This window comes from Bos mutus, chromosome 14, assembly GCF_027580195.1.
Source record: "Bos mutus isolate GX-2022 chromosome 14, NWIPB_WYAK_1.1, whole genome shotgun sequence".
Classification (NCBI taxonomy): Eukaryota; Metazoa; Chordata; class Mammalia; order Artiodactyla; family Bovidae; genus Bos; species Bos mutus.
The window spans coordinates 62,683,045-62,711,011 of NC_091630.1; the positions used below are offsets into that span (position 1 = coordinate 62,683,045).

Genomic DNA, 27,967 nt, shown 5'->3' on the forward strand with positions numbered 1-27,967 from the left:
TTCCACTGAGGTTGTCCATCAGCAGTCTCCCTGCCTGTGTGCGATCATGTCCCCTGTCCGTCCTGTGCTGGGTGGTGAGCTGTGGATGTGCTCGGAGGTGAGAGAAGGCGGGGCGGCCCCTCTGCTCCTGTCTCAGGGCTGCATGACGGGGAGTGACACCCCAACCTCTCAGCCCTGTTATGCACCATATGCCTCACTTCACCAGGTCTGAGGCTCTCTGCCTCCCTTGTAACAGCCCTGGGTGGTCCACAGGCAGATACTTGCCACACGTATCCGTGGGAGGAGCAGGGCCAGAGAGGCTGTGAGCTGTTTTGTGCAGAAACACAGTCAGCGGGGCTGAAGGACTGTGACCCCACAGTTCCTCTTCCTGCCATTGGACCTTGTTTCCTCTGGTACTTCAGCGTTTCAAAGATTCTCTTTTAATACTCTTTGTTTTTCAAACTTTTTTACTTTTTATTTTGAGACAATTCTTTTCTGTAAAAAAAAATAACAAGAAAAGTGGCACTCTCCTGTGTGCCTTTTTCTCAGACTCATGGTTTTTTTAAACATTTTAAATAGATGGCTATATTAGCCTTTTTTTCTTTCTCTCTACATATATGTACTTATTTTTGGAACCATTTGAGGATAAGCTACACACATCTGTTTCTTTACCTCTTTGTTTATCAGTGTACCTTTCCTAAGAAAAAGAGTATTTTCTTAGAATCACAGTACAATAGTAACTTCTCTGTTTTCACTTTAATGTACAGCCTCAATTTCAGTTTTGTCATTTCTCCATTAATGTCCTGTAAAGCATTCTGGCCTTTAAGACAGGACGCAGCAACATCGTATATGCATTTATTTAGCTGATATGTCTTCTTGATCTCCTTGAATCTGGGACAGTTCTTCAACTATCTTTCAGGACACTGATGCTCTGGAGGTGTTTTCTGTAGTTTGGGTTTAGCTGTATGTTGTCACGACTGTCCAGGTGAGATGCCCATGGTGGGAATGCCGCTGAAGCAGTGTGTGTGTCCTGCAGCATCCCTCCTAGAAACACAGAGTGTCCCCTGCCCTTCCTTTCCTGGGGGCAGTGGTGTTGGCTGTCTGGTTAAAGCAGTGTCCGGCCTTCCCGGGTGTCAGGCCTGTTTTCTCCTCTGCACCTAACGGATGACAGAGGAGGTGCTCTGCGACACGCTGGTCCTGCTCGATGAGGCCGCCGCCTCCACACTGTGTCTGAATGACCTTGGACAAAGCAGCCTTGGCAGTGCTGTCCGGTGACCATCGTCTCCCCCCTGCCAAAGTGCCCGTGTTTGTCTGCACCTTGTAGGAAGCCCTCCTTCTCCCCCATCTGTTTATCTACTCATTTACTTAAATTTTAATTATTAGTATATAATCATGGAATCAAATTTTATTTATGGAATATAATCCATTCCTGTTCTTCTTTATTTCATGTTCAGAATGTCTCAGGTTTGGTTAGTGGGAGACCTTTCGATCTGGTATTCCAGGCTCATCTTGCAAAATTATCCTCCTGTATTTTCTTCTAGAAATGTTATGGTTTCATTTTTTATGTCTAGGCCTGTGATCCAGTGAAAGATGATCCTGTAGATGGTGTGAGGCAGGGGTACAAGTGCACTTTTTCCATGTGGATATCTGATTGTGTAGTCCCGTTTGTTCAAAAGTCTTAACTTTTTTTTCATTGGATTGCCTTGGCACCTTTTGTGAAAATCAGTGGCCATTATATTTGTGGGTCTTTTTTTGAATTCTCTGCCCTGTTTCTCGATTTTTATGCTTATCTTTTTACAATATCAAACTGTATTCATTACTGATGCTTTATGCTGCTGCTGCTGCTAAGTTGCTTCAGTCGTGTCTGACTCTGTGTGACCCCATAGATAGCAGCCAACCAAGCTCCCCCGTCCCTGGGATTCTCCAGGCAAGAACACTGGAGTGGGTTGCCATTTCCTTCTCCAATGCATGAAAGTGAAAAGTGAAAGGGAAGTCGCTCCGTTGTGTCCAACTCTTAGCGACCCCATGGACTGCAGCCTACCAGGCTCCTCCGTCCATGGGATTTTCCAGGCAAGAGTACTGGAGGGGGGTGCCATCGCCTTCTCCGGATGCTTTATAGTAAGTCTTGAATCAGATAGGGTGAGTCCTCCAACTTTGTTTCCCTTAATGAAAATTGCTTTGTTTCTGTTAGGATACTTATATTTATATATACTCTTGAATCAGATAGGGTGAGTCCTCCAACTTTGTTTCCCTTAATGAAAATTGCTTTGTTTCTGTTAGGATACTTATATTTATATATACCCTTGAATCAGATAGGGTGAGTCCTCCAACTTTGTTTTCCCTAATGAAAATTGCTTTGTTTCTGTTAGGATACTTATATTTATATATATATTTTAGAATCTGTTTATCAATTTCTACCAAAAAAAGAAAAACAGAGTTTGGTTGGACTTTTGTTGACTATAGATCAGCTTGGGGAATTGCTGTCTTAACAGCATAGAGTTCTCTAGTTCAGGAATGTGGTATGTCTCTCGGTTTACTTAGGTCTTATTTAATTTCAAAGATTTGTATTTTTTCAGTATGGAAATCTTAGATGTCTTTTGTTAGATTTGTTTCTAAGTATGTGTTGTTTTTTCAGCACTGTTGTAAATGGATTTTTTTTTTCATTGTATTGGTATTTTCCAATTATTTGCTGCTCATCTACTGATTTTCTGAAAGTTTTTTTTTTTATAATGAAGAAATATTGAATTTTGTCATGTGCCTTTTCTTTGCATTGTTTAATTGAACGTGTTTTTCTCTTTTTTTCATGTATGTGTCTGTTAGGTCAGTATTGTCTATAGTATTGTTCAAATCTGCTATTTCTTTATTGATTTTCTGTCTGGATGATCTATCCATTGTTGGTGGTGGAGTATTAAAGTCCCAACAATAGTTGGATTGCTGTTTATTTCTCCTTTTAGTTCTATTACTGTTTGCTTTGTAGGTGTTTTGATGTTGGGTGCATAAATATTTGTAATCGTTATATTTTCTTGACAGATTGGTAGTTGGCCCCTTTATCCTCGTGTAATGACCTTCCTTGTATCTTTTTACTGTTGTTAGCTTAGTTTGCTCTGATAGAGTAGAGCTATGCCTGCTCTTTGGGGTTATCATTTACTTGAAATATCTTTCTCTCCCTTTACTCTGTCAGTGTGTCTCAGAGCAAAGGTGAGTCTGTAGTAGACATCATATCGTTGGATCTTTTTTGTCTTCTGACTGTGTCATGTGGCTTGTGGGATCCTAGTTCCCTGTCCAGAGATGGACCTTGGGCCAGGACAATGCAGGTGCCAGATCCTAACCACTAGACCTGGAGAGTTCTCCCTGGATCTTGTTTTTATCCATTCAGACATTCTGTGTCTTTTGCTTGAAGACTCTAACCTGTTTACATTTGAAACAGTTATTGATGGGTAAGGACTTACTGTTCCCATTTTGTTACTTGCCCTCCGACAGTTTTGTGGGTTCATTACCCCTTTTTGCTTTCCCTGTTCTTTCTTGTGTGATTTGATGACTTTTTGTCTACTGAGTTTTGACTTCTTTATCACATCTTTTGTGTGGCTACTACAGGCTTTCCTTTGTGTCTAGCATATGGCTTACATAAACTATCTTGTAAAAGGATTCTCTGTGCTGCCTGGATTCTCTGATCAGGCTTCCTGGGTTGTTGGAACAGGGTCCTGTGCTCAGCAATAAGGTAGGGTACTGTTGAGGGGAGGGGACAACTTATCATTTGGGGACCCAGATCAGGTGGGACTGCACACCAATTCCCTGGCCAGACAGGGCCACCAGTTCCCTCTGAAGACAGGACGGGAGAGACACTGGCCAAGCTGTCTGCTGCAGCAGTGCTGTGTGCTGGGCTGCTCCACAGCCCACATGTTCTTGTGCGGCTCCCTGGGTAGCTGAGCTGAAGGCTCTTCCACAGGTCAGTTCCCGGCCCATGTGGGGACACCCCGTAGGCCCCTCAGCTGACAGGACTCTTGTTTGGGAACCAGATGCAGCAGAACCATGCGCCAAGCTACATGGCTCTGTGGCCAAACCACTGACCTGGCTCTGTCCACGCCACTGTCCTGGCTCTGTCCACAGGCAGGGCCTCCTGCTGGGCTGTCCCATGCTGCTGTGAGCAGGGTCGCAGGGTGGGCTCTGCAGGCGCCCGAGCTCCAGTTAGGCTTCCCAGTAGGGTGGCTGGGGCTGTGAATTACCTTCTCTGCCCCTGCAGAGGACAGAACACACTCCAGGACTAGCGACACTCATTATTTGGGTCCTGAATCAGGCAAACCTGCACCCTGCCCAGCTCCCTGGTCAGACTGGGCCAGCATCTTGGCTCAGGTACATAAAGCCACTGGTTAGGATTTCTGTTCAGGCACCACTGGGAGCAGGGCCCTGCCTCCCTGGATCCATTGGTGGTTGCTGTAATCCCCCCAGCTTTTCTGTCATGGTCTGAGCCCTGAGACCCCTAGGAGGTGAGAACCACAGCCCTGAGAGCGGGCATCCCCTCAGTCTCTGGGGTACAGGCTTATTTACAACTCACCGTTGTGTTGGGGGATTTTCCCAGGAGTGTCTTGTCCGTGAATGTTGTTTGGTTTTCCTGTGAGGGGACCAAGGTCAAGAATGACCTGTGTCACCATCTGGATAATGTAGCTCATCTTTGCTGTGTTTTTGGTGTAATATGTTGCTTTTGATTCTGAAGTAGATGGTGCATTTGAAGGTAAACCTGTGTGGTTATGGTGATCTCTTTTCCAATCTCTTTTCCATATTCTTGGTTTGCTAACATTTTGTTAAGAATTTTTTCTGTCTGTATTCAAGTGGGAACTGGTCTGTAATGTCTCCCTTTTTTGTAATGTCTTTGTTAGGTTTTGATGTTAGGGTTATGCTGGCCTCATAAAATGAGTTAGGACAAGCACCCTTCTCTCTTTTTTGAAAACAGTTTGTGTAAGATACTTCTTATTTCCTAAATATTTGATATAGTTCATCAGTGAAACTGTATATACCTGGAGGTTTCCTGTGGGGCAGATTTCTGATAATATATGTCATTACTTAAGTAATATAGAGCTGGGACCTCTCTGGTGGCCCAGCAGCAAGGGCTCCGTGCTCCCAGGGCAGGGGGCCAGGTTCATTCCCTGATGGGGGAAGTAGGTACCACCTGGTGCAACTAAGACCCAGCATGGCGAAATAAATAAATACTGGGGAAAAAACACCTTTCTGAAGACAGATATATAGGACTATTTAAATTTAAATTTTCTATTTCTTTCCATATCAATTTTATTAAATTGTATTTTTCCATTTCATGTCAAATTGTTGGCATAAAGTTACTCATTATACTCTAATGTTATTATTTGTGGTATCTGTAGTGGGAGATCCTTATTCAGTCCTGATATTGATGATTTGTGTTTCTTTTTTTTCTTCATCAGTTTCTCAATTTTAGGTGTCTGTCAATTCTGCTGATTTTCTCAAAGGATCTGCTTTGCTGATTTTATCATCAATCTGTTTTCTGTTTCGTTTATTTCTGGTTTCATCTTTAGTATTTTCTTTCTGTGTACTTTAGACTTAGCTTTTCCTTTTTCAGTTTCTTAAGGTGTAAACTTTGATCATTGATTTTATGCTTTTTTCTTCAGTACATTTAAAGTTATAATGTTCCTCTAAGCACTGCTTCAGCTGCACACTGCAGATTTTAGTATGTTGGTTTTATATTTTTATATTTTATATTATCTTATAGTTCAAAATATTTTCTCATTCTTCTGTGATTTCTTTTTTGATCCATAAAATAGTTATAAGTGAGTGTCTGTGTCTTACTGAATTAATTCCTCGTGGTTATAAACATACTGTATGGTTTCGGTCTCTTTAAATTTATTGAGTCTTGATCCATGGCCAAGCATATGGTCTATTTTAGTAAATATACCATGTGTACTTGAAAACCCAGTGTACTCTGCAGTTCTTGGACATAATGTGTATAATTTTCAATTAGATCAAGGTGGTCAATTGTGTTTTTCAGATCTTCCATGTCTTTAGTGATTTTTTGGTGTGCCAGCGTTACTGAAAATTAAAACACTGAAATACAATCACAGGAACCAAATCAGATATGTATAAAATTGGCCATATGTGTAACACAGCCACTGAGAACAGTGGTTATAACCTGCCTACCACTTGACACTGTTTGACTTTGGGAGGAGGACCTTAGATCTGGAGACAGAAGAGAAAAATGGTTTTGACCCAACACCAATGTGCTGTCCCTTCATTAAGAAGGCAGGTTATGAGTGTAAATACTGTACTTTGTGGAGGTGGAGGCAATAGATGATATCTGAAAAGTTAAAATATCCTCGGTGATCTTCAGAGGATCCTCAGAGTTGGTTAATAAAAATGGAGATTAAGTCCAGTTCCGAGAGTGTAACATTAACTGTCTAAAAAATGAGCAAAATTTCAGTAAGTGTAGAATTTCTGTCTAAAGGCTATCCAGTAGCTTCCTGTATGTCAGAGATTCCTTTCACAAGTCCGGCATTAACTCTTACTTTTCTTTGTTTCATGTAGATGTTTCTTTCTCAGCAAAATAGAGGAGAAGCTCTGTCTCCTTCCAGACAGTGAAGGTGCAAGTGAGGACGGGGCCGAGATGGACGCACAGGCTCAGGAAGAAGACGCACGGGCCCTGATCACGAGCTGCAGCTTCTCCATGAGGATGCAGATGGCCGAGAGCGCGAGGAAGCAGGTGGGCACCAGGCCACAGACTCGAGCTGGTGGTCTCTAAGCCCAGCTCCTCTTAAAAAGCTGATGCTTAGAGGTGATGGAGTTGTTCGTATTTCTTAAGAAAGTAAGCTTGAAGAAAAATTAAAGTTTTCCAGAAAGCCTCCAAAGTTTATTATTCACTTGTCAGTCATTTCAAAATGATTATTTTCTGTAACTTACAAAGAAAATAGGCCTAACATCAGGTTTTCTCTTCTTTAACAAAGTGAGTGCTTGCCAGTTTGTTACAAATTGTATTGTATTGTATTTAAGTTTCAAATTGTATTTTGTGAAAAATATGTCCTTTGATAATAAGATCCTTAATTTATACAAGTGTGCTTTGTTTAAAAGTGGCATATTAACATTTTAAGTATTAAAATTTTCATGTAATCATATTTAAATGTACTAGGGGAACTTTCTGTTTTAATGACCCTATGTTGATTGCTGTTATAAAGCAAAGAATATTATGCCAGTAGAAATAATTAGTATTTCTGTTTTGCGGGTTTTAATGCTCTTGTATAATGTTTTTCTTTGAGGTAAGTATTATATGAGGAATTTTTATATTTTCAATAAGAAAAAGCCCAGCCTGGAACAGCCTAAGTGAACAAAGGAGCTGTATCAACCCCTAAATTGTGTTTTAGAGGAGCACGATTTCAGATGCTCTCAAATTCGCCACCGAGGAGGATCTGTCTCCTGTCCCAGTCTCCCCTGCCACACACAGATGAATCTTGTTCTTTGTGACTCTGGTAGCTCCAGGCTTCCCTTGGAGTTGGAAATGCTCTTGATGTTTTGTGTATTGCTTTCCCACTGCGTCTTTCTGGGATTAGGTAGTCTCTCCATGACTATTTCCTGCAGAAAAGAAAGAAGATTCTCTTTTTCCAGAAGGTCCTGGTCATTTCTCCTTCTGTCTCCTTAGCTCTGGGTGCAGCAGTAGTGGCTGTGGTCCAGGGCATGCAGCTGAGGTGATGCACGTGGCTTCTCAGCAGGAAGCGGGGCACAGCGGGTGCTTTCCACTGCTGGGGGGGCACAGGGTTGTGGGGGAGAAAGGCTCCAGGGAGAGGAGGCGCCTGGGAATGGTAGGAAAGAAAGGTGCTGAGATACATTTTTAGATAATATCCCAAAGATGAGAAACTGGGAACTGAAGAGCCTGCTGTGAGGGGAAGGCTATCCCGTGATGCTGGTTTGAAGTGGACCGTGAAGTTTGTGGCCCCAAATTAGGTACTGGAGACTCCAGGAGGTCCTGGAAGGTCTTGAACATGCTGGTGGGAACAAAAACTGTGTTCAAGAAGACCAGAGATGACAGGAGTGATGAGGGCGACCTGGACTTCTGGTCTGAGTGGTTGGAAGGGTCGTAACACACTCTAATGTCAGTGTCCTTGAAGCTTTGGCAGAGAATTAGATTTAAGAGATGTCCATAAAACAACCAGATAAAAAGTAGAGAAATTGTACGTTAAAAGCTTCTGTGCCTCAAGCAACACACTAAAGAAAGTGAAGAGACAACCCACACAATGGGAGACAATATTTGGAAATTGTTTATCTGATAAGCATCCTCTTATCCAGAATACATAAATAACTCTTTACGACTGAACAACAGAAAGTCAAACAATCTAGTGATAAAACGGGCAAAGGATCTGAATGGATGCTTATCCCAGGAAGACACTCAAGTGGCTAGTACACACATGAAGAACGCAGCACCACGCGTCGTGGGAGGAGGCGGGTCAGACCACAGCAAGGGCCCACCCACCACCACCCTCGGGACGGCTGGAGTAGAGGTGCACCCTGCGGTCACCGGTCTGGCAGCTCCTGCAAATGCCGTGTGACTGTAGTTCCCTCCTCGGAATATACCCACAGGAAAGCAGAGCTTAGGTACACACGGAAATTTGTATCTAGGGGCTTTCAGTTCAGTTACTCAGTCATGTCCAACTCTTTGCGATCCTGTGGACTACAGCATGCCAGGCTTCCCTGTCCATCACCCATTCCCAGAGCTTACTCAAACTCATGTCCCTCGAATTGGTGATGCCATCCAACCATCTCATCCTCTGTCGTCCCCTTCTCCTCCTGCCTTCAGTCTTTCCCAGCATCAGGGTCTTTTCAAATGAGTCAGTTCTTCGCATCAGGTAGCTAATGTATTGGAGTTTCAGCTTCAGCATCAGTCCTTCCAATGAATATTCAGGACTGATTTCCTTTAGGGTTGGCTGGTTTGATCTCTTTGCAGTCCAACGGACTCTCAAGAGTCTTCTCCAACACCACAGTTCAAAAGCATCAATTCTTTGGCACTCAGCTTTCTTTATAGTCCAACTCTCACATCCATACATGACTACTGGAAAAACCATAGCTTTGCCTAGACGGACCTTTGTTGGCAACATAATGTCTCTGCTTTTTAATATGCTGTCTAGGTTAGTCATAGCTTTTCTTCCAAGGATCATATGTCTTTTAATTTCATGGCTACAGTCACCATCTGCAGTGATTTTGGAACCCAAAAAAATAAAGTCTCTCACTGTCCATTGTTTCTACATCTATTTGCCATGAAGTGATGGGACCAGATGCCATGATCTTAGTTTTCTGAATGTTGAGTTTTAAGCCAACTTTTTCACTCTCCTCTTTTACTTTCATCAAGAGGCTTTTTAGTTCTTTGCTTTCTACCATAAGGGTGGTATCATCTGCATATCTGAGGTTATTGATATTTCTCCCAGCAATTTTGATTCCAGCTTGTGCTTCATCCAGCCTGGCATGTCGCATGGTGTACTCTGCGTAGAAGTTAAATAAGCAGGGTGACAATATACAGCCTTGATGTATTCCTTTTCCAGTTTGGAACCAGTCTGTTGTTCCTTGTCCAGTTCTAACTGTTGCTTCTTGACCTGCATACACATTTCTCAGCAGGCAGGTCAGGTGGTCTGATATTCCCATCTCTTTAAGAATTTTCCAGTTTATTGTGATCCATACAGTCAAAAGCTTTGGCATAGTCAATAAAGCAGAATTAGATGTTTTTCTGGAATTCTCTTGCTTTTTCGATGATCCAATAGATGTTGACAATTTGATCTCTGGTTCCTCTGCCTTTTTTAAATCCAGCTTGAACATCTGGAAGTTCTTTGTTCACATACTGTTGAAGCCTGGCTTGGAGAATTTTGAGCATTACTTTGCTAGCATGTGAGATGAGTGCAATTGTACAGTATTTGAACATTCTTTGGCATTGCCTTTCTTTGGGACTGGAATGAAAACTGACCTTTTCCAGTCCTGTGGCCACTGCTGAGTTTTCCAAATTTGCTGGCATATTGAGTGCAGCACTTTCACAGCATCATCTTTTAGGATTTGAAATAGTTCAGCTGGAACTCCACCACCACTAGCTTTGTTCATAGTGATGCTTCTTAAGGCCCACTTGACTTCACATTCCAGGATGTCTGACTCAGCGTGAGTGATCACACCATCGTGGTTATCTGGGTCATGAAGATCTTTTTTGTTTATTTCTTCCATGTATTCTTGCCATCTCTTCTTAATATCTTCTGCTTCTGTTAGGTCCATGCCGTTTCTGTCCTTTATTGAGCCCATCTTTGTATGAAATGTTCCGTTGGTATCTCTAATTTTCTTGATGAGATCTCTGCTGCTGCTGCTAAGTCATTTCAGTTGTGTCCGACTCTGTGCGACCCCATAGATGGCAGCCCACCAGGCTCCCCCGTCCCTGGGATTCTCCGGGCAATAATACTAGAGTGGGTTGCCATTTCTTTCTCTAATTCTATTCCCATTCTATTGTTTTCCTCTATTTCTTTGCATTGATCACTGAGGAAGGCTTTCTTGTCTCTCCTTGCTATTCTTTGGAACTCTGCATTCAAAAGAGTATATCTTTCCTTTTCTCCTTTGCCTTTACCTTCTCCAGGGGCTTTATTTCCATTCAGATTAGCAAAGAACATTATTTGAAATAGCCGAAAGGTGGCAACAACAAAGCTGGAATGTGTATCAGGAGGAGGTGGGTGATAAACTGTGGTTCACCCTGCGAGAGAGCATTGTTCAGCTGTAGGGAAGAGTGGGATTGTGAGTCAAGTCGAAAGTTGTCTGCTGATTTGACGATACCAAGGGTCTGGAAGAGGCAGATCCAGAAGCAAAAGGCCATGGTCGCCAGCAGCTGGGGAGGGGAAACCCCTTTGGACAGGGCTTTCGTGGTTGAGGAATGTGTTGTGAACTTGGTGGCAGTGACGCTCTCCCAGCCTCCCTGGAGTGCATGTTGTGCCTGCGACTGTCCCTACGGTAAACACAGGGACACCCTGTGGTTTCAGCTCAGGTGATGGGTCTCTGCTTCCTGCTGGATTGTGTGCTGCGGGCCCCATCTCATCTCTCTGCTTCCTCTCTCTCTCTCTCGCAGAACAATTTCTCACTCGCCTTGAAGCTGCTGAAGGAGCTGCACAGAGAGTCGAAAGCCCGGGAGGACTGGCTGGTGATGTGGGTGCAGGCCTACTGCCGGCTCAGCCACAGCCGGGCCCGGGCCCAGCGCCGGCCCGAGCAGCTGTGCACGGCGCTCAGGACTGCGTCCCTGCTGGGTGCGAGCTGCTTTCTGGGCGGCGCACGTTCTGCATCCTGTCTTCTCACCTCTTCTTTGTGCTGCTCTATCTGACATTTGGGAACTTAATTTTATAAAAATGTTTTAAAAGATAATTTTATTTGTTTTTGGCTGTGCTGGGTCTTCAGTACCACATGAGCTTTTTTCTAGCTGCAGAGGATGGGCTCTGGAGCACTCGGGCTTCAGTCACTGTGACATATGGGCTCAGTAACTGGCTCCCTGGCTCTGGAGCACACGTTCAGTAGTTGTGGCCATGGGCTTAGCTGCTTCTTGGCATGTGGAATCTTCTTGGCTCAGGGATGGGACCTGTGTCTCCTACATTGGCAGGCAAATTCTTTACCACTGAGCCACCAGGGAAGCCCTGTAAAATTTTTCTTAAATGTTTATTAGGTATTTGGAGCCAAGGTACTTTGTATCCTAATAATACTATTAAATATGACTTTTGGAGCTTTTATTTCTTTAAAGTTTAAGTTTAAAATGTTCTTTTTAACACTTAGCTAAGTTTTGGGTGTAATAGTTTAATTATGACTATATTCTCTTTAATTTGTGTTTTTACTCACTTCTAAAAAATTTGTGTGTGTGTGTGTAATCCAATAGCTGAGAACACATTGAGCACAAGCACCCTGGCTTCCCGTGACCATCACGTCCTCCTGGGTACGACCTACCGGATCCTAGCCGATGCTCTCTGTGACGAGCCCACCTGCCTTGCTGAGATTGGGGAGAGTAAGGCCAGGAGTGTCGTGGAGCTGTCTGGGTCCAGCTCGGAGGATGCAGACAAGGTAGTGAGGCTGGGGACCTGAGCTCCTTGTGTCGTGTGTTTGTCCTGACTGTGACGGTTCTGCTGCATGAAAGCAGCATCAGGTCTTGCTGTGTGCTTTTAACACGTAGCTGGCAGTTACACGCAACTGAGTTTGCCACTGGGCTAGTGACACGCTCCATGTGCTTCCTGTTCATTCGGATAACACCTTTCCTTTAGTGTCAAGAATGAGGAGTCTGTGTTGATCCCTGTGGACAGTTTTTCCATGCACTTTGCTGTAATCTTGCCACCCATCGTTATCCAGACACCCCACTAGCTTGTGGGGAAAACCAGCTTTTCTGCTTTTTTGTGTAGCAGCTGCTCTGTTGGCTTTTTCAGGTGATTCTGTATTATCAGTAATTCCCATGTGCTCCTCATGTCTCTTGTGTCCCCAGCCCTTCCTCAGCCCACTCTGGGGCCTGGGGACCCACCTCGTGTTGTCTTTCAGGTCCTGAGGTTGTATGAGGCTTGTGTCTCTCCTGGTCTGGCACTAACAGCTTTGTGTTCACTGGTGGCCCATGGGGCCCAGGTAGGGAGGAAGGTCCTCAGGAAGCTCTGGGCCCACTCACAGCTGTCGGGGTCTCTGAATTCCAGGTCATGGCAGGTTTATACCAGAGAGCGTTCCACCACCTTTCTGAGGCCGTGCGGGCAGCAGAGGAGGAGGCCGGGCCCTTGGCACAGGGCCAGGGCCCTACAGCCGGCGTGACCGTGGCTTACCTGACACTCGCCGAGTTCTGTGACCAGCAGCTCCGCAGGCAGGAGGAGGGCATGTCTGGTGAGCCTCATGTTGTGTCAGCGTGCAGTTTGTTTGAGCGGCAGTGACACGGACACACCCTGTGGCCTGCCTGTGACCGGTGGCAGGCTGTCTCTGTCCCTCCGTCTGCTTACCTGACGCGAGTATGACCAGCTCCTGTGGCCGCCCTCCTGTTGCAGCCCAGGACTCAGATGGCTTCACCCAGGAGTAGGGGTCAGCCCCTGAGAGAAGCCCTCACACGTGGCCCAGGACCACCTGCTCTGCTGCAGTAGTTGCTGCAGAGGGAACATGATAATTACAACATGCAAGCCCTGGGAAGTGAGCGTCAGAGTCGGTCACTGTGTCTGCCTGGGGGTAGTGACCGCATCTCCCCTCTTCTGTCCCACTAGTCCTTGGGTCCGCAGAGCTGCTCACGTATCCAGCCCTTGTGGTGGACAAGATGCTGAAGGCATTGAAGTTTCACTCGAGCGAGGCCCGGCTGAAGTTCCCCCGGCTCCTGCAAATTGTCACACAGTATCCAGAGGAGACGCTGGGCCTGATGACCAGAGAGGTCAGTGTGTTCATTCCAGCAGCCGGAACTTGATAGAATTTATGTCCAGACATGCACCATGTATGGGGCATGGGTGATGGCTTTTCCTAACCACCGCTTTCTGCTCCATCCCAGAACATGTGTCAGTGAAACGCTGAGAGTGAGCTCCCAGGCCCTGCTTTCCTCTGGGGGTGTTGGTGTGAAGACTCCGTCTGCAGGGGGACCCGAGGGGCAGAGAAGGGGCGAGGCTGGCACATGACCCCCTCTCCCTTCAGGGCCGAGCCTCGTCTGTCACATCCCGGGCCTTATGCTCAGCTCACTGTTTGGCAGTGCCACATTTTGGCAGGGGACGTTTTGGGAGCCAGCCCACCACACCCTGCATCTCAGCGACCCTGAGGGCTCCTGCGAACATCCCACTCCCCTGCTCATGTCCTGTGCTGGCCTCTCTGCTGGGGCTGCGCTGGGGCAAAAGGGCAGCAGGGTCCTCAGAGAGGCTCCTTAGTGACTTCTGTGGTGCTGTAACTGGAAAACTAGGCCAGGCTTTGAATTGACAATGTTCAGAAAGGGTGACACAGCACTGTTAGCTGGGCACAGCAGGCTTGTAGATGGTGCTGTCACCGAGCTCAGAGTCAGTGCTCTGCACACTTGGATGGGTGAGCATTTCAGTAGGTGCAACACAGGAAATTAAGGTCAATTTAGTATGCAACACACAGGCGTTTTTCTTAAAGATAAGTAAAGAAATTTCAATAAGTTATTTCATTTTTCCCCAAATCATATTTATATATAATAAAAATAACATCTTGAGTTTGTGTGGAAACAGAGCGGTGGGTCTATATCAAGACCCTTGAGAGGGGCAACTGGCCTCGCGCTGCGGGTTTCCTAAGCTGCCCGCCCTCCCTCGCTTTACACCAGTGTTTCAGGTGCGTCAGACTTTATCCTGAAACAAACGGCTGGAAAAGCTTTGGAGGAAAACCTGAGCGAAATTTTAAAATGATCTTGAAGTTGAGAGACAAAAACCAGGGGCTATAAAGGAAAATAATTTGATGCTCCTATCATTTAAAAAAAAACAACAACAACAACTGTATACAAAGTTTAAAAGAAAACTCAGAGAAAGATATTCGCAACACATAGTGGAGATGGAGAGCAGTTGTCCCCGGTCTCCAAAGTAACAGACTAATAGGAAACAGCAGATGCTCGCGTGGTTAAAGTATGTGAGGCCAAGACGCGCAGGCTTCTAAAAATGAAACATGCAAATTACAATCAGATGCTTTTTCATTTCTCAGATTGACAATAAATTTTAAAAGTTGATTGTCCTCAGTGTTGGAAAGGATTTTGGAAAAGACTTAAAGGTGAACATTTGAAAAATCTTCTTGGAGGAAAATCAGTGATTTTTACTGTTAACATTAAAAGTAAGCAGGAAGTTAGGAATTTCTCCTGTGGGCGTATAGCACAGGTACAAAGAGATAAACATGCATGGATGAGCCCTGTAGTATTGTCTGGAAAACAAGACCTGCAGGCACCCTAAAAGTTGATGATGGAGCACAAGTGAGATGACGTGGGGTACAGTACAGCTGGCGGAAGGAATGACGTAAATCTAAGGAGAATCAGCAACAGCGGTTCTGTCTGCTTCCCATTTTATGAAGAAAGGGGCCGTGTGAGTGCCCAGAGAAGGCTCGTGGTGGGTCAGAACTGAAAGGGCAGGAGAAGGCCAACCTCCATCAATGCATCTGTCTGCTTTTACGCTGACAATCGCAAATGCAGCTGTGCTTTGATGTTGGACACACAGCCCCTGTGTAGGGAAAGAACATTAAATGCCCTGCTCTGTGTTGCAGATCTCTTCTGTCCCTTGCTGGGAGTTCATCGGCTGGATTGGCCACATGCTGCCCTTGCTGGACAAGGAGGAGGCGGTTGCCATCCAGCGCACCGTGGAGGACATTGCTGACCACTACCCGCAGGCCATCGTCTACCCGTTCATGATAAGTAGCGAAAGCTACTGCTTCAGAGACACTTCTGCTGGTCATAAAAACAAGGAGTTTGTGGCCAGGTGACAGAAAAAATTAGGTTGCTCAAACACTGAAAGGTTGTAAAAATGACTGTGGGCCAAGCAGACACACAGACGCTTATGTTTGTCCTCAGATGAGTTAGCGCCACCCCTGGGGACGGGAGGCCTGGGCGTCTGCAGGCTGGGTGCATCCACCTGGAGTGTTACTTGCTGTAGAATTTCTTTCCTTTTGTAAGCACAATTCATCTTACAGTGTTGGTCAGGAGAGGGTTGCGCTAAATGCTAGTGATCCCTTGGTTGAGACAGACTCGAGATGCATTCTGAAATCAGTTCCTGAAGTTGTTCTGAAATTGAAAGTCTCTGGGAAGCCCCTCTTAATTAGGACTTGCAAAATAGCCCAGATGTTATCCTTTTGGCTTCTTTAGTTGATTGGTGAGTGAGCACACAGGCAGTGGTGTTTTGCTTTAGAAAGAGGACTTTGGTAGACACCAGTGTTGTAGCCGGCCTTCTGTGTCAGGAGCTGACGTGCCTAGTTATTTAGAGTGGTGAGCTTCTGAGTGGCAGTGTAGGGGAGTGCAGTGCCCTGATGGGCTGGCCACGCACCCACCGCCCCATGACGCCCACCGCCCTGTGGCACCCACCTCTGTCTCAGCAGAGGCAGCTGTAGCGTGATCAGTTCCTTAGAAAGAGAACAGTTGCAAGTTTGTTGAGAAAGGGACCTTTTAACCACAGAAACTGTATGTCAGCTTGTGTGCATCAGAATGTCGAGGATTTGCTTTCACCTCATCTTTCTTTCTTTTTTTAATAAGTATCTGTCTTTTTTTTCTTTTTTAAAAAAAGTTCATTTACTTATTTGGCTGCACTGGGTCTCAGTTGCAGCATGTGGGATCTTTAGTTTTAGTTGCAGCATGTGAGATCACGTTTCCCGACCAGGGATTGAACCCCAGACCCCTCGCATTGGGAACACAGCATCTTAACCCCTTGTCCCACCAGGGAAGTCCCTGTTTTAATTTTTAAATTGCTCCTTCCCTGGACTAGGTAGCTGGTTAAATATTTTCTTATATATAAATATAGTTATATACACATAAAAATTGTTGGCCTTGATCTTTGGAAGACGTTTGAGCACCTAAACTTTAATTTTTGTAACAGGATTAAAGCTAAGCTGGATCGAGAAGGCGTGGTTCAGGATTTCATTAACGCCCTGGAGCAGCTCTCCAACCCTGAGATGCTTTTTAAGGTGAGGTGACAGCTCCTGGCGTAACTCACGGAACTCAGTGAGACTTGGCTGTGGTCCCGCTTGACGTGTCTTTTCTCTGCACAGGACTGGATGGAGGACGTTAAGGTTGAACTAGGGAAAACACCTGTGGATAAAAAGAACATTCAGAGAATGTATGAGAGGATGCACGCAGCCCTGGGAGACCCACAGGCTCCTGGCCTTGGGAGTTTTCGAAGGAGGTTTATCCAGGTACGTGGATGGCAGGCTCCTCGAGATTACAGAGTCGTGTGGAGACCAGGGCTTATACTTGCTGGTTCGTTGATAATTCTGGTTTTAAAATGTCTGTTGCACTTGTAAACTTTCATTAGATCTGTGACTTTCTGGTAGATATTGATGGCATGTTTTTAGGTCAGATAGTGGCACGTTTATTACATTCTGTTCTTCATGGCTAGATTCTTAGATGTACAGGTTAAGTGTGGTTTAATCTTCTTGGTTCTCAGAGTGATCCTGGATACCACACATGTCTGCACCATCACCACTCAGAATCCCAGATGGCAGGTGGATGGACCACAAGGCTGGCAGGGTTCAGCAGAATTTGGGTGTGAGGTCAGGCAGGGGCTGGCCCAGGGTTGACCAGAGAGGGCAGCAGAGTGGGTGCTGCAAGCGGTCACAGAGCAGCCTTCTGAGGAGAGGAGGGGCCCGCCCGCTCCTCCTGTGGAGGGCTCCTGTGGGGTCACACCCAGGTCATGCCCGTTGTCACTCTGCACACTGGGTTTCCTTTCCCTCCTGCTGAGCCCATCAGCTCTGACCCAGAAACTCTGGTTTGACTGGGTCGAGCACAGCCCACTGCCCGCCTGGGCAGAGCCCCTATAGAAAGAAACTTTTGCTGCAGCTGCAGCCACGGTTTGTCCTGAGGTTGGTTTCTATTACCTGGGACCATCCATCTAGAACTTTCTACTTCATCACAAATCAACACATAATTTACATCAATTAAAAGGTTAATCCACCAGAACAGGGTTGAAACATTCAAGGAAAGTGAAACTGTTGATTAAAGGCACAGGAAAAAAGCAATGTAACTGAGTACCTATTTGTTATAAAGATTTATAAACCTAGAACCTTTCCAGGAGTCAACTTCACATTATTATTAAAGATAAATTAGATGGACGTGTGTATACTACTGTGTATACCATAGGTGACTGACGAGAACCAACAGTATGGCACAGGGAACTCTCCCCAGTGCTCTGTGGTGACAGCAGAGACTAACACTGTGAAGCAACTGTACTCCAATAAAAAAAAATTTTTTTTTTAATTTAAGGTAAGTTTATTATTACTTTCAGGCTTTTGGAAAGGAATTTGATAAGCACTTTGGGAGAGGAGGCTCTAAACTCCCAGGCATGAAGCTCCAGGACTTCTACACCATCGCTGGCTCGCTATTGGAGAGGATGCTCAGGGCCTCAAATGCGCCGGGGAACCTGAGGGAATGTTCTCCCTGGATGAGCAACTTCAGGGTGGAATTCCTGAGAGCGGAGCTGGAGGTCCCTGGTGAGTTCACCTGTGTGTGGACAGCACGGTGCTGGGGAGAGTCGTGCCAGAGCAAGAGCCTCTGTCTCTAAGAGGGTGAAATCAGAATCATGACAGTTTTCTTTCTTTTTTTGAAAAGATTTTAAATTCCACATGTTTTTCATCATGAGGAAAATCTGTAGTTTCTATGATCAGTACACTTAAGCACATTTCAAGTCCCGTCCCATTCCTGAGGACGAGTGCTCAGCTGGCCCCCTGCTGTCATGGTAGCTAGTAATGTCCTCAGAACCTGCCCACGCTTTGCCCTGCAGAACTTTTCTTCAGAAATAAAATTCAGGCAACCCCCCGAGATGCTGTGTGTTTTATTCCAGCCCCTGCAGCAGAGCACATCAAAGCGGGTGGCTGCCCAGTGACGCATTGTAAGTGCTGTGTTTATACCACACTGTGCAGTGGCCTCCTGTCTACAAAACAGAGTACATACGAAAGTTAAAAACACTGTTTCTGAAAAACGCCATCTCCTGGCAACTCAGGGCCGTCACCAAGCCTCCATTTGTAAAAACGGCAGTGTCTGCAGAGCAGTGAGATGCAGTGTGCCTGCACCCTGCTTCTCTGGAGACGTGCTGGTCCCACCTGAAGTGAGGGGGGTGATGGCACCTGACATGCCTTCAGGAGGGGCTGGGACTCTGCAAGCAGGCGGCAGCAGGCTGGCCAGATGTGGGCACTGTGATCCCCACATCCCTTCTTCCCCCTGGAATTTGCCAGAGTACAGTGACTTGTATCCTTACTCCAGTGGGGGGAAAAAAAAGATTTGGAGAAACACTTCTCTTTGTTATTATTAACAGCTATGCATCCCAGACTGTGAGTTTCAGGAAGAACGTTGAAGCATAGCCTCCTGATACACAATGTGACTAGAATTGGGGCTGAGGTGGGGGTGGGGGGCTCGCCCAAGGCCCTGTCTCCCCATTTGCTTCTACTCCACCAAATAGGAAGCAACATCCATTAGTCAAACGAGAAATAACAGCATTTTTAAAAAATACATCCACTGAAAATTTTGAGTAACATTTTTTCTCCTGTTAGACTGGGGGAGGGGGATGAAGCGGGGTGTGAAGGGCATATGCTGTCCCCGCAGCCTCTGAGGTGGCTCTGTGTCCATCCCAGGTCAGTATGATGGCAGAAGCAAACCAATGCCCGAGCACCACGCGCGGATCGCAGGCTTTGACGAGCGGGTAGGTGCCAGTTCCACCAGCTCCACGGCCGGGGTCGGCCCCTCGGTTCACTCCTCACATTGGTCTCAGGCGCATGGAGTTCTCTGAGAGTTGTGTTATGAGTTTTCTGATGGAATTTACTGGCCTTAATATAATGTTTCACTTTCAACTTCAGTCATGTGTAAGGGTCTAGTAGACTTGAGGCATCAGCTCTGTGTGTGTCCATTATAGACATAACGCAAGTGGACGTGTTGTGTGGCTTGTTCACAAGCACGCATGTTTGTCAGTGTAACTCGTAATCAGGGCAACCAGGGGCCCCACAACCTGTCACCCACCTGCGTCCCTCTGGGGACGAGACCACCCAGTCTCTCAGCTGCACCTGAGGATGCTGTTCAATCTCTAAAGGTCAAAGTGATGGCCTCGATCAGGAAACCCAAGCGCATCGTGATCCGTGGCCACGATGAACGGGAGTATCCCTTCCTGGTGAAGGGCGGCGAGGATCTGCGCCAAGACCACCGCATCCAGCAGCTGCTCCAGGTCATGAACAGCGTCCTGGCCCACGATGCCGCCTGCGGCCAGAGGGGCCTGCAAATGACCACCTACCACGTGGTGCCCATGACCTCCAGGTGCGGCTGCCCCTCTGCGGGGGTGGGGGTGCTCTCTGTGGGCAGGGGCAAGGGACAGTTCGGGTTTCAGGTGTCACAGGACAGAGAGCAGCAGCACAGACTGCTCTGCTGTGAGGCTCCTCCTCGTGGAGGAAGCGAGAGCAGAGCTGTTGTATAGAGAAGGCCGAGCAGCGGGGGCTCATGACTGTCCCTTCCTTTCAGGCTGGGACTAATCGAATGGATTGAAAACACCTGCACGTTGAAGGAACTTCTTCTGAGCAGCATGTCACGGGAGGAGAAGAAAGCCTACACCAGGTGACCCGAGGCCCAGGGCCCATCTCCCACTCCACCTGGCCGCCCCAGCCCACTGCCCCCTCCCTGGGCAGGACTCCTTCATCCCGTGCCTGCAGGGACATTTTCAGGCCCTTTTCATTGCTGCCCTGCCCAGCCTGTTTCAGTCTGCCTCTAGGTGGGTGAAGATGACCTGGAGTCAAGGTTTCTAAGCAATCATTCACTCAGTCATGTCCAGTCGTTCAGTCATACCCGGCTGTTTGCAACCCCATGGACTGCAGCACTCTGGGCTTGCTTGTCCATCACTATCTCCCGGAGTTTGCTTAGACTCATGTCCATTGAGTTGGTGGTGCCATCTAACCATCTCATCCTCTGCCTCCCGCTTCTCCTCCTAAGTAGTAGCTGCATATATTTTATCACAATCTTTAAAAAAGAATTAACCTTGAACAAAAAGAAGAGTGTTTGAAGAAGATAAAGCAAATAATAAGATTTCAGCTAACATTTAGTTACATGTTTTCTGTGGCACCATTCTGTTTTTACTGTGTATGAAGTTATTTTTTACCAAAACTTAACATGGTGAGTACTACTGTCCCCTCTGTGCAGACAAAGCAGCTGAGGCTGGAGAGGTGAGGTGTCCTTGGTGTGTAAGGGGTGCAGGTCGGAGACTGCTGGGCACGGGTGGGTGACTGGTGGGTGTAGGTTAGTGCATGTGAGTGACTCATGGGTGTAGGTCAGTGCAGGAGGGTGAAGGTCAGAGTATGTGAGTGACTGGTGGGTGTAGGTGGGTGACCGGTGGGTGTAGGTTAGTGCAGGGGGGTGACTGGTGGGTATAGGTTAGTACACGTGGGTGACTGGTAGGCGTAGATTAGTGTGTGATTGGCTGGTGCAGGTGGGTACAGGTTAGAGCAGGTAGGGGACTGGTGCTGAGTTCCAGGTCAAGATACAACTTTATACTTTCCTTTATCCTTTTTTATTTTCCAAGTTTTCTATATGTACTTTTGTAATCAGTAATTAAAAAAAAATTGTTCCTTGTTTCTGTAAAGAAAGGAAAGAACAGTGTGGCTTACAGCCATTTTGAAGTGGGAGTCAGCATGTTTGGGGACCAGCAGGAGGATGGTGGGGAGGAGACAATCATAGAAGGCCTCAGGCCTCTCCTCCTCCTCAAAGCATTTGCGTAGGAGCAGCGCTCTTACCCAGGGATGGGAGCCTGGTGGGCTGCCGTCTAGGGGGTCGCACAGAGTCGGACACGACTGGAGCGACTTAGCAGCAGCAGCAGCGCTCTCACCGCCTCTTACTTAACACAGGAGCACTGCTCTCTTCAGACTCTCACGCCTGGGTAGTAGTTGCTACAGAGTGTTTACCCACTTTAAATTCCAATCACTGGAGTCCTTTGCCTGAAATGACTCCTGCTGTCCCTGGAGGACTGTGCCCGGGGTCAGGAATCTGCTCTAGGATCTACTAACACGCAGTGAGCCCGACTGGCCCCACAGCCCCACTTGTAAGGTGAGAAAGTGTGAAAAGCACACTGTACACAGATGTCCATGGAGTGTGAAGTGCTTTTCAAATTGGGCTTCCCTCGTGGCTCAGCTGGTAAAGAATCCGCCTGCAATGTGAGAGACCTGGGTTCCATCCCTGGGTTGGGAAGATCCCCTGGAGAAGGGAAAAGCTACCCACTCTAGTGCTCTGGCCTGGAGAGTTCTATAGACTGTATAGTCCATGGGGTCGCAAAGCGTCAGACATGACTGAGTGACTTTCACTTTCAAATAGGAATCATATAAATTAGAGAAGGCAATGGCACCCCACTCCAGTACTCTTGCCTGGAAAATCCCATGGACAGAGGAGCCTGGTGGGCTGCAGTCCATGGGGTCGCTAAGAGTCAGACACGACTAAGCGACTTCACTTTCACTTTCCACTTTGAGGCATTGGAGAAGGAAATGGCAACCCATTCCAGTGTTCTTGCCTGGAGAATCCCAGGGACGGGGGAGCCTGGTGGGCTGCCGTCTCTGGGGTCACACAGAGTCGGACACGACTGAAGCGACTTAGCAGCAGCAGCAGCACCTTTTTAAAACAGCCCCCTATTCCTAAAATCCTTGCCATTTTTTCCCTTAGTTTGTACATTGCAATTTTCCTGCCTACACATTTTTGTCCAGTTGTAACTGAAAGAGAATTTAGTTTGAAATCATCTCTTCCTGAAATTAACTTAGTAGCAGCTCAGAAAAGCTTCAGGGAAGTGATTTGATTACTAAGTAGTACATGTAACCCTGTTTCATCTTCAGCTTTTGATACAAACCCCAAAGTGGCTCTAGAAGCACCAGCTGTTTCCACCTGTCCAGACACTGCCTTTTGTCTGTGAAGCGTCACTGAAAGCAGCTTTTCAAATTGAGCTCACCTCCATCGTCATTTAAGAAAATGCTTTTTTGCACTTACTGTGGATTTTGTCTGTATTTCCTTATTGGAAATGTTTTAAGAAAATGTGTGGCAATGTTTAAATAATGACAGAAGCAGACAGTCTGCCATCAACAAGTAATTTGTGGCTGTGTAGTTTGTTAGTGACTGGCCTGCTGTGAACAGGTTGTGTATGGTGCTGCCGTCCTGCTGGGAGGGGTCCCCCCTCCCCGGGGCCTTCGGAACCATATGCCTGCATCATCAGCTCATTTTCCTCCTCTGTGTGAAACGGGATGTCACTTGTATCTGGTGGTCTATCCCTGCATTTTTGCACAGGAAGTAGCCATGGGTTTTGAGGAGTGATTCAGAATGAATAGTGGTATGTTGTTCTTGGCCCAGGGTGGCAGGAATGCAGTGTCAATATTAAATATGATTTAAGTCATATTTGTTTTTCCTGCCTCTTCACTATTTTGCAGTGAGTCCCTGGTGGTGGGGCCTCTGAAGTCAGCTGCCCTCGATACCTTCCTAACATTGGTTCTCTTTCTCCTGCATGTTAGTGACCCCCGGGCGCCTGCATCTGAGTACAGAGAATGGCTGACCATGATGGTGGGAAAGTGTGACCCTGGGGCCTATGCCCTCATGTTCAGGTACGTGGTGTTCTCATCCCCTTGTTCCAACTAGTTCATTCTTCTCAAAGTTGTACATTCACTTTGTTTCTGAGAAGATTTTGCCTTGGAGTGTCAGTTTAACAAAAAATTTTAAATTTTAAATCATGGGAAGTTTGTTCTAATCAGACATTTCCTATGATTAAATCATAGAGTAGCTAATCGCACTGAAGCAGTCACATCTTTTAGGAAAAGAGAAAGTAGAGTGCCTGCAGATCTCTTAAAGTAAGTGCTTTCTGACTTTACACCTGTGGGGGAGGGGCAGGGTTGGGGCAGAGGCCACATGACCGTCCCCTGTCCCCTGTAGGCGGGCCTTCCTGAAGATGAGCACTGGCCCCGAGGCCTTCTTGGCCCTTCGCAACCACTTCACCACCTCCCACGCACTCCTGTGCGTCGGCCACTGGGTTCTGGGCATTGGAGACCGGCATCTGAACAACTTCATGGTGAGCCTGGAGACGGGCGGCGTGATCGGGATTGACTTTGGACATGCGTTCGGCTCTGCCACCCAGGTGAGCTCGCCTGGCTCTGTGCTGGGGTGGACCTGTTGTCAGCTTTGTGAGCCCTCTATGGACAGTTGGCCTGCTGTGATCATTAAAGTGGCCATTCTTGCAAAATGGGAGAGTCTCAGCTTTGTATCAGCCTCATTCAGGTGATTGTAGACGGGTGCTGATAGATTAATTACATCACTTGCTCCTGTAAAAAGGTAGGAGGCTCATCAGAACATCTTGCGTGGATGAGATGCACACCTTTCCTGATGTCAGACTACAGCTCTCCTTTTCTTGGCCGTGTGGTTGCTCCGGGGTACGGTGACCTCACACGCACGTGGCCAGTTCCAAGAAGAGGGGAGCAGATGTGCTCTGCACGCATGAGCGACAGCTGCAGGAGGCCTCACTCATCCGCCTCCTGCATCTCATTTGCTGTTTAGGTCCTGCGGGTCCCTGAGCTAATGCCTTTCCGGCTGACTCGCCAGTTCATCAACCTGATGTCACCACTGAAGGAGACGGGGCTCGTGAGCAGCGTCATGGTGTGTGCGCTGAGGGCCTTCCGCTCGCGCGCCGACCTGCTCACCACCACCATGGACGTGTTCGTGAAGGAGCCGTCCTTTGACTGGAAGGTCGGTGGTTCTCCCCGCTTCGCAGCTTTGTTCCAGCGTGCTCATGACTGACCGCCTTTCCTGTCTCCTGGTGGGGATGTGTTTACCAAAGTACTTACCTGGTTCTGTACAGCTCTCAAAGTTAACATTTGGGATCATTTAGCTTGAAAATCAGACAAGAGACCTGCCTTTTATTTGGAGGACACTGTTAGACTTGAGAGTATTTGTAGTCCTTTGGTGATGGGGATTGGTTTCTTTTAGACAAGTTTTAGTTTTGAGTCTGTTCCACACAAGGTCAGCGTCCTTCTCAGCTCAGCCCCCAGGAGGAAGCGCAGCAGTGACACGTCCTCAGGGAGGGCTGCGGTAAGCCCAAGTGTAGACCCTGGTGGTCACCATCACTGTCACGTGTGCTGCAGGGAGGGTGTGTGCAAAAAGCTGCAGAGCCCTTCCCGGCTGGAGACTTGCTTTATTTTGAGATCACTACCTGTTGGGTCTGTTTGAATGTGACCGTATGTACCATTAAGCAGAGAAAATCATGTTCCTTTCCCTCAGAATTTTGAACAGACAATGCTGAGAAAAGGAGGATCGTGGATTAAAGAAATAAATGTAACTGAACAAAATTGGTATCCACGGCAGAAGATTCATTATGCTAAGAGAAAGCTAGCAGGTGCCAATCCAGCAGTTATTACTTGGTAAGCATTTATTTGTGGAAAAACACACACACACCAACATGCCGCTGTTCCCAAGAGAATCACTAAATGTATTTGTGTGTGTGTGTATGTCCTCAGCCTGTGTCATCAGCCCGTCACCCCCACTGACAATGGGGGCTGGGGTGCAGCATGCAGAGGCCACCTCTCACTGCCCGGCCGGGTCCTGACTCTAAAATACACACACACACACGCCCCACACCCCGGTCAGCCTGGCAAGGTCCTAACTCTGAAACCCACACTCACACCACACATACACAGGCACACACCGGTCAGCCCAGCAAGGTCCTGACTCTTAAACACACACAACACATACCATACTCCCCAACACAACACCACCCCCCGTCAGCCCAGTGAGGTTCTAACTCGGAAATCCACATTCACACCACACACACACATGCACACCCCACACCCCACACCCCAGTCAGCCCTGAAACACACATAGACTCATAGACACAGACACATACACCCGAGTCAGACCGGGCCCCCTCACCACACCCCCGGGCCACAGACACACACACCCCCCCCAATCAACCTGGATGCGCTCATGCATGTACACACACACACACACACACACACACACACACACGCACCAATCAGCCTGGACTCCCTCACCACAGTCCTGGACTGTCTCATGAACATGTCTACCTGCATGAGCAAATGTTGTTTTTAAATTTGCTTCTGTCTTTTCTCGGGACAAATGTGGCCCTGGTGGCAGAGCCCTTGGTGCACAGAGCATAGTGGAGGCTCATTAATGCATATGCAGATCAGGTTACCTTTAACCTAGCTTTCATGTTTTTCTGGTTGAGATCTACAACAAATACAGATTTGCAGAAATGATTCACAAGAAGGAAAAAAGTTGGATTTTCCCATTAATAGTAAATGGTGACCGTGGTCAGTTGTTTTTTGACAAAGATGCCAAGACCATTCAGTGGTCTTTCCAGCAAAGATCACTGAGAGGAATGAAGGTGGAACTCCCACCCCAAACGATATACAGAGTTAATTCAAAGAGGATCAAGACCTACCTGTGAGAGCTAAAACTATAACGTCCTTAGAAGCAAACAAAGGGGTAAATCTTTTGGACCTTGGATTTGGCAATGATATTTGACCTTCTTAAGTCTAAAACCAAAAGCACAAACAAGAAAAGGAGAAAGAAAAGCATAAATTCATCAAAATTAAAAACTTTTGTGCCTCAAAGGATACCATCAGGAAAGTAAAAATATAGTCCACAGAATGGGGTAAGACATTTGAAAGTCATATAGCTAATAAGGAATTTGAGTATAGAATCCATTAAAAAATTCTTACAGCTGAATAATTAAAAGACCACCCAATGAAAAAAATAACCAAAGGACTTGAACAGACATTTCTATAAAAGAATGTAGACAAATGGCCAATAAACAAATGGAAAGATGCTTAAAATCGTTAGTCATCAGATAAATGCAAGTGAGACTCCTCTCCCACTAGGATTGCTATTAATATAATCAGAAACTGGAATATAACAAGTTGTTGGTGAGGAACACACACACACACACACACACACACACACACACGCACGTGGGAGTCTTGACTTTAAGGACAATGAGCAGCAGAGAGTATGCTGTGTGACCAGGTGGAGCGTCTGGTTTGGACTGGAGAAATAACCTGCAGTTTGTGTCTTTGTGTTGCTTGATCTTTTCTCCAGTAATGAGCTTCTCCTGGGCCATGAGAAGGAGTCTGCCTTCAGAGACTACGTTGCTGTGGCACAAGGAAGCCGAGAGCACAGCGTTCGTGCCCAGGAGCCTGAGAGTGGACTTTCAGAAGAGGCCCAAGTGAGGTGCCTGATTGACCAGGCAACTGACCCTAACATCCTCGGCAGAACTTGGGAAGGGTGGGAGCCCTGGATGTGAGATCCCCCGGAGGCAGCAGACAGGGCCCCTGTGTGTGTGTTTAAAGACCGTCCTGAACTCTGATCCAAGCCACCAGTGACTTCATCTTCCCAAAGCCCCAGAGAGCAGGTGTCTGTGTGTGACTTCCTCTTGTATCACAGTTTAATCCAGCTCATGATGAAGTGAATGCTGACCCGGGTGAGGGACTAGGCCATGGTCAAGGATGAGCTTAGGATCACAGTGGACATAGAAGGGCGGGTGTATCCAGGCTCGTGCAAGTGCCGAATCATGGCACAGCAAACAGGCGCTATGGCCGGATGAACAGGTGTCAGCGTTGGTGGTGTGTGTGAGCATCCCACGTGCCTTGGAAATTACGCCCAGAAGACTGTCCCGCAGACTTTGTGAGAGTAACTGATGGGATGTTAGGTTGTATCAGCAGCGCAAGAATATGAACAGCTCAGGGTGCGGTTATGGCTTATATTTACACATGGTTGTGTAATGTGTGAACAGAAAGGATCTCTTTATTGTTGTCTGGAATTGTGGCACCATCTGTTACCCGGTGGCTTTTAGAAAATTGATAAATAAACAAACACAAGAGAGTCAGAAATGATGTTCCCTGAATGCTATGAGAACTTTATAGATGTTTATCCCCAAATTTTCTCCTTGATTGTGATTTGACATGATTGTGTTTGACATTTTAGGATATTTTTGTAGGTTTTCTCTTTCACATTTTTCTCCTCTAGCTTTGAGAGTTTATGATAGAATTGTCCTCTAGAAGGTAAAGTGTTGAGGAGAGAGAAAGTTTTGGTCTTAGCTTTGCTACCTTTGCTACTCTGATCACAGCTGGAAGGTGGATACAGGAGCTTTGCATCCCAGACTCGGGAAGTCTGAGTAGGCCTGGCACTTGACATTCCCGTTCTAGGAACATGAAGAAAACCCCTGCTTGAAATGAGTCCTCCTTGGAGATAAAGCATGATTCTGGGGCCACAGGTCAGGTTATGAAATGCAGGATGGAAACAGTTCCCTGTCCACTCACCAAGCCTCGGTCCCCACACCTCCCCAGCTGGAGC

The 27,967-nt window shown here is 46.7% G+C and overlaps 1 protein-coding gene across 1 annotated transcript in view; it reads left to right on the forward strand.

Annotated features, from left to right (window-relative positions):
- Positions 1-26,923, forward strand: part of PRKDC (protein kinase, DNA-activated, catalytic subunit) — a 126,904-nt gene extending 99,981 nt beyond the window's left edge. Inside the window, 18 exon segments of the mRNA XM_070382418.1 lie at positions 6,526-6,700; positions 11,069-11,243; positions 11,861-12,042; positions 12,654-12,834; positions 13,203-13,363; positions 15,175-15,386; positions 16,494-16,581; positions 16,666-16,809; positions 17,898-18,102; positions 19,240-19,307; positions 19,692-19,912; positions 20,114-20,206; positions 23,125-23,214; positions 23,386-23,457; positions 23,540-23,741; positions 24,158-24,346; positions 24,878-25,017; positions 26,714-26,923. Coding sequence (XP_070238519.1) covers positions 6,526-6,700; positions 11,069-11,243; positions 11,861-12,042; positions 12,654-12,834; positions 13,203-13,363; positions 15,175-15,386; positions 16,494-16,581; positions 16,666-16,809; positions 17,898-18,102; positions 19,240-19,307; positions 19,692-19,912; positions 20,114-20,206; positions 23,125-23,214; positions 23,386-23,457; positions 23,540-23,741; positions 24,158-24,346; positions 24,878-25,017; positions 26,714-26,918 — 2,803 coding nt within the window. The 3' untranslated portion in view covers positions 26,919-26,923.
- Positions 26,924-27,967: the final 1,044 nt, after the last annotated feature.